We start from the raw sequence: 21,987 nt of genomic DNA, 5'->3' as shown, positions 1-21,987 counted from the left end.
TTCTGATGCAGAATTACCCAATATTTCAAAAAAGCAAAAATAATTTTGCAGAGCAGCTTTTTCCCCTCTCAATTAATCATTCCATGAGCCTGCAGATGTAGTTTGCTCCCTTTTAGAGGGGGTCAGCCCCTAGGCTGGGAATCACTGGACTAAATGACCGAAGCGTACGCAGCAAAATGCTTCTTACATATTGATGCATCGGTGTTCTGCAGATCACATACTTTCATTTTGATGCTTTAAGTTTATTTTGCTGATAATACTAGTTTTGTACTCTGGCTGAATTAGGAGCTGATTGACTGACTTTTACTTTAATGGAATATGTATATATCACTGTACAAGTTCTTGGTGCTTTTTCCTCTCCTCTTCTCTCCTCTCCTCTCCTCTCTAATCAGTTGTTTTTTTCTTCATGATGATGATGAAGGGGAAATTAAATCTTTCTGCCTCAGGGCTGAGGGTCTAATTAACAGAATATGAGGTCATTAATCAACGGCAGGGAACAGGGAAGGTTGCCTGCTTTACAATGTTAAAACCAAAATGTTATAACAGTAACCAGCTATGCAATGTTGAAATGGTAACTAGCTTTACAAAAAACCACAGAGTAAGAATGTCAAGTGGAAGTATGAACCTAACCACATTAAGGAAACTGTGTTGCAGTGTAGCACCATAAACATAGTTTGCTTCTCAGCATTGTTTCTCCTTTCCTTTCCTTTTCTTTTTGATTTCACGTTACCTTGATTCCTTTCACCCTCTTCTCTTACCACTTCTTTCCTCTGACCTCTCCTCTTCCTCTGTTGTGGAAGATTATGATTTTGTTTCCATGACAATGCAGTGCTGTTATTTATCTCTCAGACTTATCTTCATGACAACCCAGGCTCGCTGACAATTAGAGAAAGGTTCATTTAAAAGCCGACTTTTTTACAATTTTCACACACAAAGACCCACTTTGTGTGTCGTGCATGTGTGGTCTTGCATATAATTAAGCACTGACACAAGAGTGTGGTGCCCAGTGGTACAAAGCCAAAGTCTATCATTTAGCATTATTAATACCAAGTGGTGTCACTGTGCTGAGAGGACAGCGTTGGCAGCCTGAAGAGGTTAAATACCTTGCCTAAGAGTGCAGAGGTAATGGCTGCAATTAACATAGCATTAATGGCTGTTGAAGCTAGTGGAACGAGCAGGGGCATGGGGGTGGCAGAGCAGGTTAATGGTTTGGAGATGTTGGTTGCTAAAGGGGAGGTTCAGAGCCTTGCCTAAAGGTATGGGAGCATGAACTGACATTTGATGTGTTAATAATGCCAGTGGGGTGTGGAACAGTGGTGCAGTGGATGGAAAACGAGGTTGCTAGAGGGGATTACAGATGCAGCACTTGGCTAGGTTTCTTTTTGGAAGGAGTTAAGGGAAATGGGTGAGGGGTTGAGTTGGTTGCTTAAGTGCCATGCCCAAGGAAACTTTAGTAATGTCTATTATTAGAATAGTTTTCTCAAGCTATCCTAGCCACCAGTAATTTAATACTCTGGTCTGGCTAACTACAATCTCCTTGAGGGCATGGCTTGATTTAAGAGGAGTGGCATTAACCTCTTTTGGGTTCTGACCCCTGAAAACAAAGGAATACCAATCCCATTGTTTGGGGAGTTGTTAAGAGTTCCCAAAGACCTTTGGGAGTGACTTTTTTTTTGCTGATTAGTACATCAGGGAGTTTATTTTGTCAAAGGTAAGGGCAGAATAAAAGGAGTCATCTACTAGGGGAGTTACACAGAATCCTTTTAGAGTTATAGCAGTGACGAAAATGATACTTTTGTTCCTTATAACCCACAATGATTTGTGCCAGTTGCTAATCACCATTTGTGCTTATGGCATATTGCAGGGACAGTTTGGCAGTGTTTTTAATAAGAGATAAAACTCTTCTATGTAATGTCTCCGGGGGTCAGTTTTGGCACTAGTCACCATGGCAGGGTCTACAAGCTACTCTGGCAATGTGCATTGTGCCAGTTGAACATTCATGGGCAGGGGCCTTGTGGCTCAGTGGACTAAAGCAGATACTCTTGACTCATAATGTTGTCAGCCAGTACCACTCAAAACCTATTTGGCATGCCATTCTCTCCATGTCTCTCATATTTATCAGTGTGTGCTATCTAATAAGGAGGGGAGGCATTTAAAATGCACCAAAGCTGGTCTCATGTGCACTAAATGTTTTAATAATGATCAAATAATGAAGAAGGCAGCAACACCATTATAAAATACTTAAAATTACCAATAAATCCAACCTTTATGACACAGTTCCTACAAGACGTGAGTGTTAACCTTCACAAAAGCAGTATGCAGTTTAATTAAAAATTATAACAATATGGGGACATTTTTAAAGCAACAAATTAAGATAGAAGTGCTAATTAAATTTCAGAATCATAAGGCAATGCGTAAGGTGTCAGTAAAATAATGAATTATAGTCAGAAAAGGGAGCGGAAATGTAATTTCCACTGTTGCTTATATGTATAGAACACTGAGCATGGCCTCTGGAGATGCAAGCTGTCTTGAAGTGAAAAGAAAAAATGAAATTAACTCCATGTTTGACTCCAGGCTACATAATCTGTAGTCTGTGCAGTGATCTCCCTTCCTATGAATGAAGAGCATGTGTTACTGTGGAAGGGTATTTGACATCTCACGCATCTTTTGCTTGAGAATACTGTCCCCAGTCTGCCCTGCTACTGTTGTTCTTGTTGTGACATATCTGGGGCTCAAGGCTATCACAGCGGTATTTTTAGTCTCATCTTTAATTATCTTGTGTCGTTACCCTTTTACCGGCCATTTTAGACTTTAGCCACTCAAAAGAATCAGCCATTTTAGAAACAAACCTCAAGTGTCAGATGTTCTTGGCATCATAAGGTGCTTGCTTAGCATGGGTGTAGCGGTGTAGCATCAGTTTTGTGTGCAGTGAGTCTTTCATTATTACTCATGTTTTCAAATGCAGCTTTTGTGCCAGGTTAGGTCTTGTCATTGTTCTGGTGTAATAGACTGATATTCATGTGGTTTCTAAAATATATGTTGGAATTATTTCAGTAAACAGACACTGTTGTCACATATTACTCAGCTGTTTCCAACCTATACTAAATCCTTTTCCTGTTATATTTTTGTAGCAGGCAGTGCTTTGATTAGCTGAAGTGCTAAAGGTTATATTTTGCAACGTTGTTTGTGTTGTGACATATCTGGGTCTCTGACTGATAGGAGTATTTTTAGCTGGCACATCATCTTGGCAGCCATCTTAAAGGCTCTTTTTTTCATGTCACCATCTTAGCGTCAGTGGCAAAAATGAAAAAAATAAAATAAAGGGAGTGATGTCCATTATATGTTCATTTTGCAGCAGATTTAGATAGAGAGAAAATCAGTGCCGGCCTTGTTTTGTTTCCAGTCTGATTGGCTGTAGTCCAGTTTGGCTGGAGTCATTTTGGGTTTTGTTTGTGACATTCAGAACCAAGAAGTGAGATTATTCTAATACCTGCATGGCAGGAAAAAGCACAGGGATAAAAAGAAAAGAACAGCCAAAACGATAACTGGGGTACTGAGAAGCTGATGTGCATGTGTGTGCATGTGCGCACACATGTCTGTGCCTCCACATGTTTGTGTGCATCCGTTCAAAGCCTGTTATGTTCTGCTCCATTCTGCAGAGCGATGTGTTTTCTCACAGTAGATTAGCTAAACAATAAGTGATAAGCGCTATTGTCTAGAAACCATTATATAGTACATATTATGTATAGTCTAATATGCAAATACAATTAACCAGGGGCATTTTATAGAATGTAGGGTTTTATCCAATTTGACTTTATTTAATTGTATTTAATTCTATACTGTCCTATTCTATTCTATTCTATTCTATTCTATTCTATTCTATTCTATTTAGGATTACATCTGCAAATGAATTAATTTCAATAGCCAAGAATTTCAAACCCAAAGATATCCAGTTTATGATAATGTACATTTGTCTTCATAGGTGATTAATAAGAATTGCATATTCAAAACAAATATAACAATATACGTTTCAAGGAATTAGACTTAATCATTATCATGGGATCGTTTCTCTGAATTTGTGATGAGCTAATGTGAGATTGTGAGATTAAACATCAAGCAGAGCAGGATCACATTTTATCATATTTCATTGCATCAACATCTGGTTCGGGTCTGAGCTGATTACTAGAACATCTGGAAGGACAGTTTGTCTGTCCTGTTGGTACAGCCAGATTATTCCCTTCAGTCAGCTATAATGGTGTATAATGCTGTCATGGTATAGTACTCAGTAGGCTAGCGAAGTACCTGAAGTATATTTATTCTTGGCTTGCTGATGTTGTAGAGAATGAAACAGTTCTCCAGTGTGTCATTGTGTTAGCATAACAAAAGTAACTGATTTGTGTGTGAATTCGGTGTTGAAGGGGCCAGAATAACGTAAACAACAGAAGTAAAAACAGAGAAGCATCGCCCAGAGAACTGCTATGAAATAAAATCAACCACTAATCATGAAATCAGAGTGCGAAATCTATTGTGACAATTTGGAGGTTCCAGTTCCTCAAATTGGGATACAGCAGAGTTTGTTTCCTGCCATAAAAGCACTGTTTAATCACTTATGTATATTAAAAGTGGTGCATCATTTCTCCATTCTTCTTCCAGGTATTGCTCTGATTTCTTCTCATGAAGCTGCAGACATTTAGTTTCCTCTTTGCGTCAGTCCAGTTGTTGCACATCTTCAAATTATTAGTATTTGTTTCCAACCTTGTGCCAGGTCACTTTTATAGACTCGTTCAGCTGCACGTACTGCTGCAGTTTCTCCATTATTTCTAAAAGGACTGCTGAGTAGAAGGTAACTTTTACAGGGGATTATTACTAGAACAAACAAAAAACTGTGCAAAATATTATTTTAAAGTTTCTAAATACTTTAGACTGTTATAACCTTGTACAGAAGCGGTCGGATGCTCATGTAGGTACATACAGCCCACTCTTTGGCAAATGCAGTCATAGTTTCAATGTCTACACACTAACTAGCCCCTCAGAGGGCATCCTTGCTAGTCTGTTCAAGCATTGCATTTTTGAAGGTATGTGTTGGCACTAGAGATGGCATGATACCACTTTTTTGTGTCCGATACCGATACCGATATCATAAATTTGGATATCTGCCGATACCGATATGAATCCGATATAGTGTGTTTTTTAATCAATAAAACTGTTTTTTTAATATCTTGCTGCTTTTTGTATAAGTTCATACTCCAGTTAAAAAACAACAACAACACTAAAGCTATTCTGTTATACCTGTATGTAAAAAAAACACTGCACCCAAAATATTTCATAGATCAGCAACACTGATCAATCTAATAAAGTTAAACCTACTCCATCCTCCCTATTCTGGTATTTTAAAGAGTACTTAGCAGAAATATTAAGCAACCTAACTAATAGGGTTGCAAACTCCCAGCAAAAGAACATAGGGAACCACCCTCTTCCTCATGATGCTCAATCAATGTAATCAACTTTAATTTGATGCAGGGGGAAAAAAATTCACAGAAAAAAATTATTTTTCAAGAATAATTAAATAGATTCAACATCTTTCTTCAACAGAATTGCAGAATTCACAGATGGTACTGTCCCAAAGGAAAAAGTACTATAGCTTACTAGGGTATATTAGACTTAACAGTTACTATATACAGTAATGGACTTCTATACATTTTGCATCAGATTAAAACTTTGGGTGTAAGATTCAGATAATTATTAAATAATTAAAAGCTAGATATTTTAAATGAGAATAAGAAAGAAAAGTATGTCTTTGTGCCCCCTTTTCCCTGTTAATGCCCTATCGGCCCCCCTGGCTAAACTTTGCTAGATCCGCCCCTGCACAGTTACCAGCCGTCAGCTACTAGAAAAAGATCCTGGTCTAGAAAGTAATATTAAATAAATTCTAACAACAGCTTATCGAGCTTAATAGTGCTGCTGTTGTTCAGCCGCTGGTTTCCTCTTTCTGGTGCAAAGTGGGCCAAAAACAAAGAAGAGAGACGGACTCAGAAAAGCCGATCAGCTGATCATTAAGCAGTTTCACGATTGAAGTAGCAGCAGGAGAGGGAGAAAGAGAGAGAGGCAGTCGCTCCATATATCGGTTGTTAAGCTTAATGCGGAAATGCTTTACAAACATTCAGAGATGAACTTACACACTTGCTTTACTTCTCTCTGAGATAACTTCCTCGGAGATGAAATGTTTGCTAGCAGGCTACAAATACACACAGCCGCTCTATCACGTGACCACACTGCTCCGACATGCTACGGATATCCGATATCCGATCCAGTAATTTAGGTCAGTATCGGACCGATACATAATATCGGATTGGTCCATCTCTAGTTGGCACAAGCACAAGCAGCTGCAAACAAAATGAGCAATTCATTGCTCTTGATCCAGTCAGATTTAAAATTGCTGCATTGTTTGCTTTCCAACTGTGGTTAAAGTCCTTTGTTTCTTTCCTTTCACGCAGGTTCCTACATGTATGTTGACATCTCGCAGTATGATGTTGGAGAAAAAGCCAGGTTTCAGCTGCCAGTCATGAAGGAGAATGATACTCATTGTATCGACTTCAACTATCTCCTCGGTAGCCCCGATGGCTCCAGCCCTGGCACGCTCAACGTCCTGGTGAAGGTACTGAGATCCGATCTAGTAGAGTAGTTGGATATGTAGTAGTTAATTGTCTTAAGGGACCCTATGATGCTCATTCCCAACTTCCTCTTATTATTTCTGAGCCAGTGCAACTTTGCATGATTTGCAGTTTAAAATAATCCTTTTTTATCTTATACTGGGTCTTGGTGCAGCCCGTTGTTTTAGCTGGGATCTGAAACTAACTGAGCATTACTGGCCCTCTTAATAAGTTTTAACGGCAGATGTGTCGGCTGTGTACCTGAGAGAGCCTGTTAATGTTGTAAGCCCTCTCTGACATCATCTAGATATAAGAGTAAAAAATAAAGTGCTAGCAAAACATCTAGTTTAAAGCAACTCAGCTCACATGGATTACCTGCACATATGGTGACATCATTATTTGTAACTTTGGCCACGTTTATGCCCAGCTATGTAGAGTTAATATGTGCCAGAAAACAGAAAAACATAGTAGACCTCAATTAACTGACGGTTATATTTATTTGGATTTTTCTAATTAGCAAACAAACCAGCTGAATCAAGACCAAATGTACTCCTCCACCAGCCACTATACAGCAGTGTACATTCTCTGAGGCTACATATTATAGAGCCCAAGCTGGATTGCATTATTCTAAATTAATTAAAGGAGTTTGTTTGTCACAAAAGCAGATGGTGACCAAAGCCTCTCCATATAAAACAAAACAGGACAGAAGAAAACAAAGCAAAAGAATACTGGATTTATTGGAAATTCTTGGTTTTGGTTTTATGAAACATCCCCGCAATTATTGCAGCTAACATGCAATAGAGGCTGCTGATTGCCTTGCTTTAACCGACACTTTCATTTCAAAATTAAACTTGATTTTTAAAGCAACACACATGCAGTCTCTCACGTTTATTTCAAAATAACATTATGTTATTTATTTTATTTAAATAATATGGAGAAGTACATTCACATATCTGGTGCTTTGACAGTCTATTCCACAGTTATTTCCATAACACCTCTGTCTCCTGATCCTATTGTTTTCTTTTTTCTGTGTGTGAATGTTCTTAGAAAACACATTAAGATTAGATTGTAGTTTCTTTGGAATTTCCTGGCTAGAGCCAGGTGAGCTGTAATAAACCAAGAAAAAGATGCCTGACTGGAATGTAAAAGGGGCCTCTTTGGATAAATCATGAATTGCAGTGCACTGCATGCTTATAGGTTCATTTTTGTGTAAACTATTTTGTGACTGATTGTGGTTCTGTTTGATTTCTAGGTGAACAAGGGTCCCTTGGCTAACCCTATATGGAATGTGACGTCCTACACCGGTAAAGACTAGCTCACAGCAGTGCTTAATCTGATTCAATTCAGCGTTTATGCATTATTGCTTATAATTGCTTATTTTGACCCTGATGTCGTTGTCCAGGTAAAGAGTGGCTGAGAGCCGAACTTGCTGTTTCCACCTTCTGGCCTAATGAATATCAGGTAAATCGGTAAAATAACAAACAGCAACTACACAGTTAGAACATCCCACTATCATGCATAGTTCTTTACTTTCTGTCGAACTGATGTGAAAACGCAGATGTCACACAGACACACACAAATAAAGGCAAACACATACACGTGCTGTGAGGCAGGCAGCTGATTTATTTGTGTTGACTGAGGCTCAGGAGGTGGCGATTAGGCTAGAAAGACACTTAGAAAGACCAGCCGGGTGTGTGTTTATGTGTACACGTGTTTGCACGCATAGGGGTGTGTCGCCATGCTGGACACTGACATTGTTGTCATTGCCCTATGGTCTTGTTTATGTGTTTTTAATGAGCAGCTGTCTGACCTGACCCTGAACATGAGATTCACATAGGAAAATCTATTGCAGGAATATTGTTGTAGGTTGCATTATACTGATCTTATGTGCATATTTGTCTCTTCCTTTTTCTTAATTTATGTCAGTCAACTTGATCTGTGTGCAGTCGTTGGGTGGTGTTTAGACATGTGTGTACATTACAGGCTGAGCGTTGTAGCTACATACACACACTGATCATGTTAACACACACAGCCAGAGGACTGTGTAATATTACTATAAAGCAAAGTGTAAGAACATCCTCCAAATGGCCCATCTGGAGCCCAGTCCCCCTCAGCGGAGATCACCAGCATGAAACTCGTGTGTCAACATGTTTTAATTGGAACATAATCATCCAGGTTTGCCAAGGATTATATAGGTTTTGAGGCTGGGAAACAGGTTATTGGATTTCAGAGTATGAAACTATTTTATCATGTTGGAACATGTTTCTCTGTTAGCACTTTAGCTTCAGCTGTAATGAGACTCGTTTCACCAGGGGAAGACCTGTCGCATGCAACAACAGATGCACGTATGAAATGCAGACAAAGCCACATAGCACAGTTTAAGAAGACCTTGTAGTCCTCTTAAACATTTTGTCTTTCTTGGCTCTTTATTTCAACTGAAAACTTAACAATCTTAACCGTTTCTAGATCTCCACAATGCAGTGAAGAAAGAACTTTATATAAAGATAATAATATCTGGTGACAGTTTGATATCAGAGTAAAAATATATTCCAAAGGTTGGTGGTTTAAGTGATGTGTTTTGTTTTTGTTTCTCTTTTTTTAAACGTGACAGTAAATCTTGAGTTTTGAGCTCTTGGTCAGACAAAACAAGATATTTTAAGACTCATTTTCTCACAGGAAATTAAATTACCTTAAGCGTTAATTCATATGATATATATACAGAAACAGTGCCCAAACACAATTTACATTTATTAATCTTTGGGCTATAAGGTGACATGAAAATGTTCCTTCCACGGCATGCATTTTTAATTTCTCTTTGATATTTGGTCTGATTGGGGCCCAATGAATGTAAAAACAAAGAATTACCAGATTATTTTTTTTTACCTTATTTTTGTTTTTATGAAAAATCAGAGCCACATGTGAGGATATTCGTTTAAAATTCTGATAGAACAGTAGCAGTATAATGTCCTCGTAAGTGGATATCAGGCCCTTGTAGAGCAAAATTGAGTATTTTGGTCTAAATAACCCAAAATGTGATGTCCACATATGTGGACGCCAGGTCCTAGGAGGTTAAACATGTTTGATTCAATGGCCATGCATGCATAAACTGTATCTGAGTGACATACTCTGGAGTAATGATGTAGGCTTTAACATTTCAGAAAACAATAAACCTGCTCTACACTGATTGGATTGGTCAGGTAGTGAGTGTTTGACCCCTGTATGTATCAGAGGTGACCGCAATCCAATATATGAATATGAATTCACATGGCCTTATAGACAATTAACTTTTACAAGAAGGTAAAATGACTTGCACCCAAGCCACATGTCCCTGGGCATGATGAAAATCCTTTCAATACCACACTCACGCGTACACAAACATTAGCAGAGTGTAGATTTAAGACCAGCTCAAAAAAATTGATTATAATCTTTGATTTGACTGCAGAGACTTGCTTCACTGCCAAAAGAGTTGGCCTGAGATTTGAAAATGTTTAAAAGTTTGATGTCAAGTTTCTTGCTTTTAAAGTTCCTAAATGCTAAAATTTAATTGGACACCAATGGGCAGACCTTGTGTACTCAGTCTTTCATTCTCTGTCAGGTTCAAACAAGTTCATAACCAACATGTAATTTGTTCAGCTAAATGTCCACAGACAAACCTCAGACTATACTGTGGGTTAGATTCCACTCACTGCAAATTCAGAAAGGTTGTTAAAGATTTTTTAATCTCACTTTTGAATAGCAGGCTGGTAAAGAGCCAGCCCTAAGCCACACATTTCATTTAAGTATTATATCTATATTAAATAGATTTCCTTTAGGCTATGTAAGAAGAAAAAGTATTAAGATAATTTGAGAGGATTCATTTTATTCACTTTATTTGGGGAACATTCATTGCCCAGACTTGTGACCCGAGTTCGTCCTCAATGACTTGAAGCATAAACATAAAACATTTGTTTATATGTTTTTATACATGCACCTACATGCAGGTGTATAGGAGGCAGGCAGACAGGAAAGCTTGGCAGACAGGAAAGACGGAGATGAAGGTATTAAAAGTCAGCTGATGTCTTTCTGCTGGGCTCCGCAGTGAGCTATGAGTGAAAGATGATAGGAGAGAGAGACAAGATAGATTGGTAGGGGAGGGAGACCGAGAGGGGGAGAGTGTGACAAGCAGGAGATGATAAGCTGTGGGTAAACAGTTCACGGCAGATTTCCTTTTACAGGTGATGAATGACAACAACTGCTCACTGCCTTGCTCTCTTTCTCCCTCTACCTCTCTTTTTGATGGCTACCTCCTCTTTTCTCCTCCTGTCCCTTCTCTTCTGTTCATTAGGTGCTCCTTTCTAAATAAACACTGTTAGAAAACAGACAGCAAGCGAGAAATAGAGAAAGGGGAAAAAGGCTTGGGAAGGCTAACGTATGGACAAGGAGGAGGCAGTGAAGAAGAGAGAGATTACGATGAGGTGGATTTTCCTAATTCAGATCCTTAGTGAGCTGCAGGGAGGTTGAAGCACCTGTTGACTGTTATGACTCCACTTAAAATCTACAAATTTAGCTTGCCAGTGTTATTTAGTGTTAAGCAGGTAATTTGCCTACTCAGCCATGATTGCTTATTTCTTCCAAGCAATCATACTAACACATGAGAAATTAGTTCAGGGCAAGAATGTCCACAGATAGTTTTTTTTTATTTTCATCAGATTCACAATGGTCACCCATTATATTTTAAAGTTATATATACATGAAATATCCTAATGGGTAATCTATTTTGCCCAATTATCAGCTTACATTTAAATACTTTGTAAAGTCCTGGTGGATTAACAAACACTGTGCGTTTCCATTCCCCAAGGGAATCAAAACAAGTACGACAGGTTTGTTTTTCCAGTTCATCCGAGGCCATTCCCATAACGCTGAAACTTTCACTACCATCACCAAGTCATGGTACTCAAATCACATTTTAGTTCTACCCTTAAGAATGAGCTGTTTTCAACTATCCAGCACTTTTAAGGTGGCCTATACCATGAAGTAATGTTTTTTTTGGAAGCTTTTCTAGGGAAACTAAAAGTGCATTACATACATACTCGTTGATTAAACTCCTTTTTTTAAAAAAAAGCAAATTGTCAGAATGGAACAAAGGATTTTGGTCTTACAGATTGATTAGTCATAACTTTTGGCATCACAGTCAAAATTGTTGCAAATATTACATAACATTTAAAGTATTGTGGATCTTCCAACACTATGAAGAAAAAGGCTTAAATGGCTGATCGGGAAGCTGTTCATGCAGTAGAAAGGCAGCTAATGGCAGCCTCCCATGCCTCTAATGTGTGACTCTGTGTGTTTGAAGTATTTATCAATCATTGACCTACTGGTAGCACAAAAATGAAATTAGGAATTATCCTGTGGGGAACATGGATGTCAGTACAATGGATTTACTGAATTTAACTCCCAAGGCCAGCACTATTATCATAGCTAAAAGAAAATTGAATTTTATGTATTTATTTTGGAGTTTTTTTCATCCTTTGCTGAAGTTCTCATCATGTGTTACATGCACAGATGTCTGACAACATAAGGAAAACAGACAGATGTAGGAAAGGAAAGGAAAGCAAAAATAGGCATGGGGAAAAAAGAACAAACAGATAGGTCATAGCTCTTTGCTCTCTGACTTACCACACTGGATTTCAGTATATACTATAATTTCTTTAGCAGCCATTTTTGTGTACCCAAAGAGATTACTATGATCCATAAGGAAGTATCTCATTTATCCTCCCTGCCGTGTTGGACAGAATTTATAAATCCAGCTGCATTCAGGGTGGCGGTTTTGAATTTATCCAGTTTAAAGCACATCAACAGCTGCTGTCGGTGACTTTCAGCCTGCTTTAAGATTGAATTGTTCATATTCACAACAAATTGAAATGGCAATAGTCTCACTTTGCAGCTTCCACTGCACTTAGGATGCATCAAAACATTTTGTGATCTGGTAACAGTACTAAAGAGTTGATTTCATAACCATAAGGGGCTTGTGATTTGCAAACAGAGCATTTGTAGATTACTTTTCTCTCAGGCTTTGACTTTGTTTTTCCTGTTGTTGTATTTTCTGTTTTTGATACACGGTTTATGTGCACAAATTGTTACATTTGCAAATTCAACTTCTTCAAGGTATCAAGCTCAAGCATTTTGTGTGCTACTTGTAAATGTTGTTGTCAGTAATTTGTGCTATCTTCATCTCAGTGTTAATATTAACTGTTTAAACTGCAATCGGGAGAGCAATAGGTAAATCTCCTCTATCTCTCTTCTCTCAGGTCATATTTGAAGCTGAGGTTTCGGACAGCAAAGCCGGCTTCATCGCCATAGACGACATTCAGGTGCTCAGCTACCCATGCGGTGAGTCATTAGCATGCCAGCAATTAGTCCTAGTCCGCTGGATAGACGCTGATAGCTTTGGCCACTAATTAGACTGTACCTGGGATGGTTTCTGTTGCACTTGAATGGGTAGATAAGTGGGAAGGTGACACAAGAGAGGAGGGATGTGGCAAGAGGAGAAAGGCAAGTCGTAGAGAAAAATGAGAGAAATAAAAAAAAGGACAGAGGAGGAATCACAGAGAGAAAGAGGGGAATAGGAGAGAGTGAAGCGGGAAATGAGACAGTATTAGGGCAATCATGGAGAGAGAAGATTCTGACCACTCAGCAGTTCTCGCTCTTTCTCTTTAACCCACAAGCACACACAGATGCGTGCACACACACACACAGAGTGAACAGTAGCTTTCTTGTCTCTGTACTGACAGGAAAGAGATGAGGGCTGCGATCCTTTTTAAATTCTCAGTACGTCTCAAGTCTTCCTCTCTTCTTTGCTTGAGTGTTTCCTTACCACTAGAGGCTAGAAAAAAAGTGTTGTGACGACAAACTGTTAACAGAAGGGTGGTCCGTTAATCTAAAGCCATAGGCATGTTCCTGGAGAGGCAACTATTACAGCTGTTTTTGTTATCTATCTAGCAGAAGCACTGAAATCTTCCAGGACAATTCTGTTTCTTAATGGATTCTATTGATTATAAGTCATAAAAATAAAGTGTCGTGAACAGTCCCCCTTGTAGAGTTTGTGGGGTCGTGATGTCCCTGTGGTCCCTGTCTCTGTCACAAGTTGTCGATATGACTCTGAAACACATTTCTACACTTGGACGTGAAATCTTGTAAAATATGGGAGGGAAAAAAGGATCCCTGGTGTTTTAAAGGCAGAGCAGCGGGGCCCTTAATAGGAAGGAGCAAGTATTTAAAAAGGAATTAGTACTTAGTCTCCACAGTGGAAGCATTCATTCTCACAGCTGCATTTCTGGACACACGGGTTTGTGTGTGTGTGCACACGTTCACATGCGTGCATGTGTGAGCTTGTGTGTTTGTGAGCGTGTGTCCGTGTGTGTGTGTTTTCATTCACCCTATGAGCTGCTATCTATGATTGCAATCACATCCCCAGAATAAAGATGTCACGGCTGAACTGCATCTTCAGGGTCTAAAAAGGCTTACTTCATTATCTTAGCATGGTATTTAAGAACTGGAAGCTATGTCAGTCACATGTAGTGAATGTGGCATTATTGTTACCTGGCAATGGCAAGTCAGTACTGTGTTGTGGTCCAGTAAAACATAATAATGACAAAAATTAACATATTCCTCAGGGTGGCCCATCGTCCTGAAATGTATTGTGTGTTTGTGATAAGGTGACTGTTTTGTCACCTCATTTCCATTTTAAAGAGAGGAATAAAATCAAAACATTTTAAAGCACAAATACATATATCCTCGCTGTAAACCTAATCTGATTCGCCTCTTTGTTTGACCTCATTTCCTGCAGATAAATCGCCTCATTTCCTGCGCCTTGGGGATGTGGAGGTGAACGCTGGACAAAATGCCACTTTTCAGTGTATCGCCACGGGGCGAGACACCTCGAACAATAAACTCTGGCTACAGGTACAACCAAGAAAACATTTGCAAAACGTGTGCGGTGTGCTGTTATTACATGAACAAGTTCTACAAGGCGTTTGTAGCAAGACCAGATCTAAACGTTTAATTATGATTATGGGGTTATTTAACTAGCAGTATTTAAATTGCAATAATATTCGCAGCCTTTCAAGCCCAGATCCAAAAACAGCATATTTTGTCACATCTAACAGTGGTATTCATTTTAGTGTACCCAATTACAACATTATTGAATGGATTTCATTTATTTACTTATTTATTTTTACAGAATATGACAGTTAAAAACATATTTAAGAAAGTCAACTTTAAAGCCGGAAAGGCTTGATAAGTTAAGAGAAAATTTATACCACTGGACTCAACTGAGAGCATGTTTTCTGTAATTGGGACAGACTTTCCCTTCATTATATGACTCTCTGTCTTCATAAAGTTGCAGTACAAATGAAAATGAGCAAGGTCTTGCTAAATCTGTCATTGCATTCTTGTGCTGATTAATGCGAGCAGTTCCTTGTAAAATAATATAAATATGCAGTGTGTAGCTTTATTTACTTAACAACACAAAGAGTGTACTGAATGTGACACCCTTAGGACTTGTATGTCCAATTATAAAGTGTCAACTGCGCAAACACACAAGTACACACTCACGCAGTCACAGTCACACTGACTGACTTCAGGCCATACATCTAGCAGCTAACATGATTAAGAGTTTAATAGCTGCTGATTTCATTATGGTTCTATTGTAGTCATGACCTTCAAACCTGCTGTCAGCGAAGCAGAGGGGGACGAGAGTGTGTACACACATGAGTGTGTGCGCACGTGTCTGTGGTCAGTGCTGGCTGACCTTGAGCAAGGCATTTAACCCTTCATACCCGCTGCAACACCTGATCTGTCTGTCTGTGTGTGTTTGTCTGTAGAGGAGAAATGGAGAGGATATTCCAGTGGCTCTGACCAAAAACATCAACCACAGACGGTTTGCTGCCTCCTTCCACCTCAAAGAAGTCACTAATCAAGATCAAGATCTGTATCGCTGTGTCACCCAGTCAGAGCGCGGCTCTGGGGTGTCCAACTTTGCTGCGCTTATCGTCAGAGGTGAGGATTTTGAAAAACATTTTCAAGGTTATTTAATAGATTTTCTGTCAACTTCTTTGCTGCTTTTTTAAAAATCTGATAGTAGTATATTTATATATAAGCTTTTTTGAAGAATTCTTGGACGTACAATGAAAGTTCCCAATGTATTAATTTTTAATACAGTGTGTCAACAAAGTCAGACAGAAGTAAACAAAATCAGGATTCACAGGAGCTTGAGCCATTTATCAGATTTGTTAGCTTAAATCACAGCTGCCAATAGCATATTTTATCATTAGCTAAGTAATTAAGTTTAATTCAGTGATGTTAATTTGGACAGTCAACAGTGACTCCAGTGCAGCATGAAGTAAATAACGAGTGATTTTGGACTAAAGCTTCATTTAAGGGCAAAATATTTAGTTCATGATGTCCCTTATGAAAATTAATAGTCCAGCCCTGATATAGAGGATGTCTTATCATATGAAAGAGTGATTTAATAATAGACTAACTCTGTAATTAAAAGGTTAATGCTGAGTTACATTCTACGTGCTTCCATGTACCCTGGCTAGCTGTTTTCTTGACCTCTCTGTGAGTTTGTGTTTTTTTTTTTTGTTATGATCAACTTTGTGTTTCACTGTGACGGACTCATAAAATGAAAGTAACAATATAGGCTAATGAGGGAGGGTATGTAGATCTATGTGTGCTACTCTTGTGTTTGAATGTGGGTGCAAATGCTGCAACTGTGTGTGTAGATGCTTATATGAGGATGAGATAGCTCAATTGTTGTCTATGCCAGCATGGGCGTGCTGTGTCTAAGTGTACGCGAATGGAATCTGTGTATTTGTGTGTGTGTGTGTGTGTGTGTGCGTGCTGCAGCTGTCATGTGCATCTGACATGTGGTTAATAAGGTGTCACCAATGTGTGTTTGAGATGGGATGCTTTATTCATTCACATCCAATAGCTTACATATTCAATTCATCTCCCAGAGAGACACACGGGGGGTGGTGTGGGGGGTGGGGGGCAGATTGGGGTGGGTAAAGGCGAAAGAGATTCAGAAAGAATGATATGGGAGTGACAGAAGGGGGGTGGAGTGGGTAGGGTGGGGAGGTGGAAGGAAGAGCAAAGAGAAGAGAGGAGTTGGTGGAGAAAAGTTAAATGTAAATAGCTCATTATCCAAAGAATATCCATATCAGAATCAAGAATATGTGTGAATATGTAAACAGCAGAGCAGAGTCATGTTTATTATTCTGCATAGGAGATGTCAGAGCTGGAAGAAATAAGAAATCAAAGTAGAAACGAGCGCCATGAATATGAATATTAGATGGTGTACCTCAGATAAAGGTGCTCTTACACTCTCTGGCATAGAGGTTCAACTCTCTGTGTCACATGACCCTAACCATAAACAGATTTTTATTTATTTATTGATGAGGATTATCAGGCAGTAATGGAAGGAGATCTTCAGGACATTGCTGATTTAGTAGGAAAACGTAAGTGGCTAATGTTTATTTATCGTGAACATCGTTTTTTGATTGCGAGAAGGGAAAGAGGAATGAGATGAGAAACTCGCACAGCAGGAGATATGTGTCCGAACATGAAAGGAACCAATCTACATGTATGAAAATAGATTCAGGTTCAAGACGGTGCACTGAGAATGCTGTGTCTTTCATAACCAGCCAGTGTTTTTGGATTTTTTATCAGTAGGAACGATACTGTTGGACGTTTGAGGAATTTTGGTGATTATGAATATTGATCTTGAATCTGGTCGTTAGAAAGATATCACAATAAAATAATAAGGACTGCATGTATGAATGTGGGAGGAGAAGAGCCTCATGTTTATTTATTGGTAATATCAGATGTGAGAAGAGAGCCGGAGATAAATCAAAGAAACAGAGAATATGTTTATTTCACTTTTTGAAAAGTCTGCTTGTTGGATAATTGAGGCTCCTGCAGGACACTGACAACCATGAATATGGACAGTGTTGCTGCATTGCTAATATTTTCGCTCTGAATATTTTGATATTTAATATTTATTTATTGTGAAATTTAAGCTAGCAGGCAAACTGCTGGGAATGCGCTATTACTTGAGGAATCATCTATATAGATTATAGGAAAACGGGAAAAGGGAGAACTCATATGGATGTGCCAAAATATGATATACATAAAAAATAACCCAGGTTTCATCTTCAAAGCCTTAAAGTGGCTCACTGTAGGATGTGAAATTGCCCTACTACGGTTACTCACAGGAATAGTCTATTGATATTTATAACATGTAGATGACAAAGATGTGCCATTATCATGTGGGGAGGCTGTCAGGATGAAAGAAAAGAATCACATTTCTTTAAACAGACGTGTGTCTTGGGAGCTTGAGAGGTGTGACAGGGGATTCCAAGATATTTCTTATATGTACATTTCCGCCTCTCTTCCCTTTTGTTGAAATATAAAAGCATATGACGGCTAAGTTACTAGCTAACTACCAAGCCTATTTAGTAAACACAGGCTACATGGGTGTTGCTCAGACACAGATAACTGCTAACTGCTAAATATCATGCAATATAAACAACAGAGCTTCCATTAAAGAACCTAGAGCACAGACTCTTGGGGTGGGCTCTTTGTACACTTGAGCACACAGCTTGGACATCTACTCCAGTGCCAAACTATCAAAGCCGACCTGCCCCTTAAAACCGCCCTCATAATACCTTTAACCATTTATACAGTTTTAATTTGTGGGGTTTAACTCAAGAGTTGCAGCTTGGCCAAAATCCAGATGAATAAAATACTGTCACATTGTACAGTGATTTGTTTATTATTCGTTTGTAAAACTTTAATAAGCGATCAATAGATACTTGGTTTTTAGAAAGAAGTACACGTCACTCACACAAGCAGTAGCTTCTCTCAAGATTACTTGCTGGTTTTCTCTCAATATAACAGTCAACTCAGCATCCCTGGGTCGCTTGCTTTTCCAAACAAGTAAACAAGATCTGATCAAATATCCAGAGGCCAGTTTTAAAGTTCAGCGTTACATATACATTTCCTTGTGTACCAAAACAGTACTAAGGTTCAATAGCCCAAAGCCCAAAATTTTAAGACCTGATGGATGGATGCTGGCAAGCAGAAGCTCTGCCTTTACAAGTTTTACTGTAGATAAACAGCATGAGAGGTATGAGAGAGTCTGACTGTGTGTTTGGGTGTGTATATGTATGTGCGTGTCACTTTTGGTTTGGTCAGAGGCGAGCTCTAATAAAGCCTTGCCCTCTGGTTCCTTTGGTGACAGAGTGCATCATCACCACACACATACATCACCATGCCAGCTTGCATTATACACAACCCGTGGCCTAAAAATCTCCTGCAATATTACTGTCACACACACAAACACAAACATGTATCAGACTTATGTGCACACACAAGTTGCTTGAATTCCTGCAGTTGGTTTAAGCTATAGAATAGAATAGAATAGAATAGAATAGAATAGCCTTTATTGTCATTGTACAAAGTACAACGAAATTGGAGTGCCACTCCCTTGGTGCAAAATGCAAAATAAATATAAATGTAAAGTATAAAAAGTACAATAAAACAACCGTAGTACTCAGACAATAATAAGTACAATATATACAGGATAGCAGCATAATATAATGATAGCATGAATAGCAGCATAATATAGTGACAATGGCAAGTATAGTTAAGCAGGTTTAATTGTTTTGTGCTTATTTACTACGGTGATAGCTCTGGGAAAGAAGCTATCCCTGAATCTGTTTGTCCTGGTTTTATGTGACCTGTACCATCGGCCTGACGGTAATAGTTCAAACAGTTGATTACTGGGGTGAGAGTAGTCCTTAATGATATTGCCAGCTCTGCTGAGGTATCGGGAGTTTGCAATGGCCTCCAGACTGGGCAGAGAGCAGCCAGTGATCTTCTGGGCTGTGTTGATGACCCTCTGCAGTCCTTTCCTGTCTGCAACTGAGCACCCTGCATACCATGTTGTTATGCTGTACGTTAGGATGCTCTCTATGGTGGCTCTATAGAATGTCACCAGCAGCATCTCCTCCAGGTTGTTCCTCCTGAGCACTCTCAAAAAATGGAGACGCTGCTGGGCCTTTTTTACCACCGCCGTGGTATTTGCAGTCCAGGAGAGAACATCAGAGATCTGCACGCCCAGAAACCTCATGGAGTGTACCCTCTCCACACAGTTCCCGTGAATGTAGAGTGGGGCCGGGTCTGCTCTGCCCTTCCTGAAGTCCAAAATAAGTTCTTTAGTTTTCGTGGTGTTCAGTTGGAGGTTGTTAACTGAACACCACTCAGTCAATCTGTTAACCTCATCCCCCCTTGAGATGAGTCCAACCACTGTGGTGTCATCCGCGAACTTTATAGTGGTCCACCTCTAAAATGTCCCCTTTTCTCTTGTCGCCAGTCGCACACTATTAAGTTAGACTGACAGGTGGAGCTTCAGGCATTATATAAAACTATAGAAAACCAAAACTACTACCACTGGCCTGTTGTTAATGCAGCTGAAATACACACACACTTGCACGCTCATGCACACTTCTGTAGTTCTGGAGGTCACATGACCTCCAGTGAGCTCCCTAGTGATGTCAGCAAAGGTTTGTGAAAGCTAAACTTTATTGACAAGGTTGCTGACGATGGAAAACAAAGGACATTCCTGGTGGGCTCCGGTCACCAATGAAAACTCTCTCTTTTTCCACTCCTTTCTTATATTAGTCTGACTGTCTCTGTCACCACATCACAAACCACAAAAGCACAGAACCTACCAAAACATCTTTCATAATAACTTCTGATTGTTTGCTCTTTTCCATATCGGAAGAAAATGAATGACAATATAAAGAAATGAATCACAGAGGCAGTGTAGGTCAGAATCAGCATATACATTTGAAGCTTTCCCAGTGCTCATTTGTTTCCTTATTTTCATTTACATTCGACCCAAAAACCTGAGAATGATGAGAGGGTTCACACATGTGATTAATAATAAAAAAGATAGTGACAGCAATTCCACCGCAAAATATTGGAATAACACCATTGATGATTTGTTATATTTTTTTTTAGGTCAGTTGCACAAATGACAAGTGATGGAGCAAAACAAGGAGAAAATGTAAAGTTTGAGCTTGTTCCAGCTTTTGTTTTTTTTTTCCTCTGGAGTCTCATAATGACCCAGTTACATTTCTTACTGTTTGATTTTTATGTGTATTATTTATCTGTTAGATATTCAGTAGGTTTTAAGCAACATTCAAACGCGCATTCAAGCTAACACACAAGCTAAAAAATAAATAAACCTACTGTTTTGTGCCCTTTAAAAATGCATCATTGTGAATCTGCTTTATTTCTTTATCTGCTTATTTATCATTGGGTTGTTTACTTTGCTTATTTGATGGCATTGCAGATGACATGCCGTTGACGTTGGTGGTTTTCTGAAGTAACTTCAACATTCATTATCTGGATTCAGCTTCATTGGCCTGCCTGTGCCTGTGTGTCTGCGTTTGCACGTGTGCGCGTGCTGTCAAACTTCAGTGTTTCATCTGTTGCTAAAGCGCTGCTTCCCCGTGCGCACCTCTCTGACAGCCACATTCAGTACACACAAAAACGACAACGCAGGCACACAAAGAAAAAAAAAAAAACAGGTGACAGTAATGTGAAATATAACTGTTAATGGAGCAACATACACAGTAACACACAGGCACACACATTTAATTTAGATAATACAGTACTTGCTTTGATATGGTGTGATTGAAGCTGGTGGTGTGTCTGAGAAAGATAAAAATCTTTATGATTTACTGCATGCGAGACAGATCACAGTGCATGTGTGTGAGGAGAGTGATTAATTCATGCGTTGATCTGTGTGCGTGCGTGTGTGTGTAGATGTGTCAAGTAGATCAAACTTTGATGCACTGTGTTTAAAGGTTGTATGTGTTTTCAGCCTGTCAGTCACAGATGTGTGACAGTTGTCTGGGATCTGCCTGGCCCTGAACCATCGTGCATCCATCACATTATGTAAAAACACATAATTTATTCACCAAGCACTTTGTGGCCGTGTTACAGGGACATACGTCTAGTAAAACTACATACTGTGCATAATATTTAAAACTTAATTGCCGTTATTTAGTCAATTGTACTTTTTTTCTTATTTTACATTGTGAAATGATACTGTAAGGTAATTAATCGTTACACCTAACAAAGGGGTAGTTGATGAGCTGAATGTTTGGGCAAATAAGCAAACTTAATAATGGTAACCAAATCCCCTTTTAGATGTCTCTTTAAATTTTTCGGATGCTTATATAATGCATAGATTTCAGTCTGAATAAGGACTTGAATTCCAAAA

The 21,987-nt window shown here is 39.0% G+C and overlaps 1 protein-coding gene across 14 annotated transcripts in view; it reads left to right on the top strand.

Moving 5' to 3' along the window:
• The window catches only part of ptprk (protein tyrosine phosphatase receptor type K), a 115,542-nt gene that overhangs the window by 44,260 nt on the left and 49,295 nt on the right, over positions 1-21,987 (top strand). For all 14 annotated transcript variants that reach the window (XM_085133748.1, XM_085133746.1, XM_085133753.1 and 11 more), the window contains exons 4-9: positions 6,495-6,655; positions 7,903-7,954; positions 8,053-8,111; positions 12,938-13,019; positions 14,476-14,591; positions 15,512-15,686. In XM_085133748.1, coding sequence (XP_084989874.1) covers positions 6,495-6,655; positions 7,903-7,954; positions 8,053-8,111; positions 12,938-13,019; positions 14,476-14,591; positions 15,512-15,686 — 645 coding nt within the window. The remainder of the gene's footprint in view (positions 1-6,494; positions 6,656-7,902; positions 7,955-8,052; positions 8,112-12,937; positions 13,020-14,475; positions 14,592-15,511; positions 15,687-21,987) is intronic.

The sequence above is a fragment of the Neolamprologus multifasciatus genome, chromosome 15 (genome assembly GCF_963576455.1).
Source record: "Neolamprologus multifasciatus chromosome 15, fNeoMul1.2, whole genome shotgun sequence".
Classification (NCBI taxonomy): domain Eukaryota; kingdom Metazoa; phylum Chordata; class Actinopteri; order Cichliformes; family Cichlidae; genus Neolamprologus; species Neolamprologus multifasciatus.
Note: the sequence above shows the minus strand (reverse complement) of the source record. Positions and strands in the feature narration are given on the sequence as shown.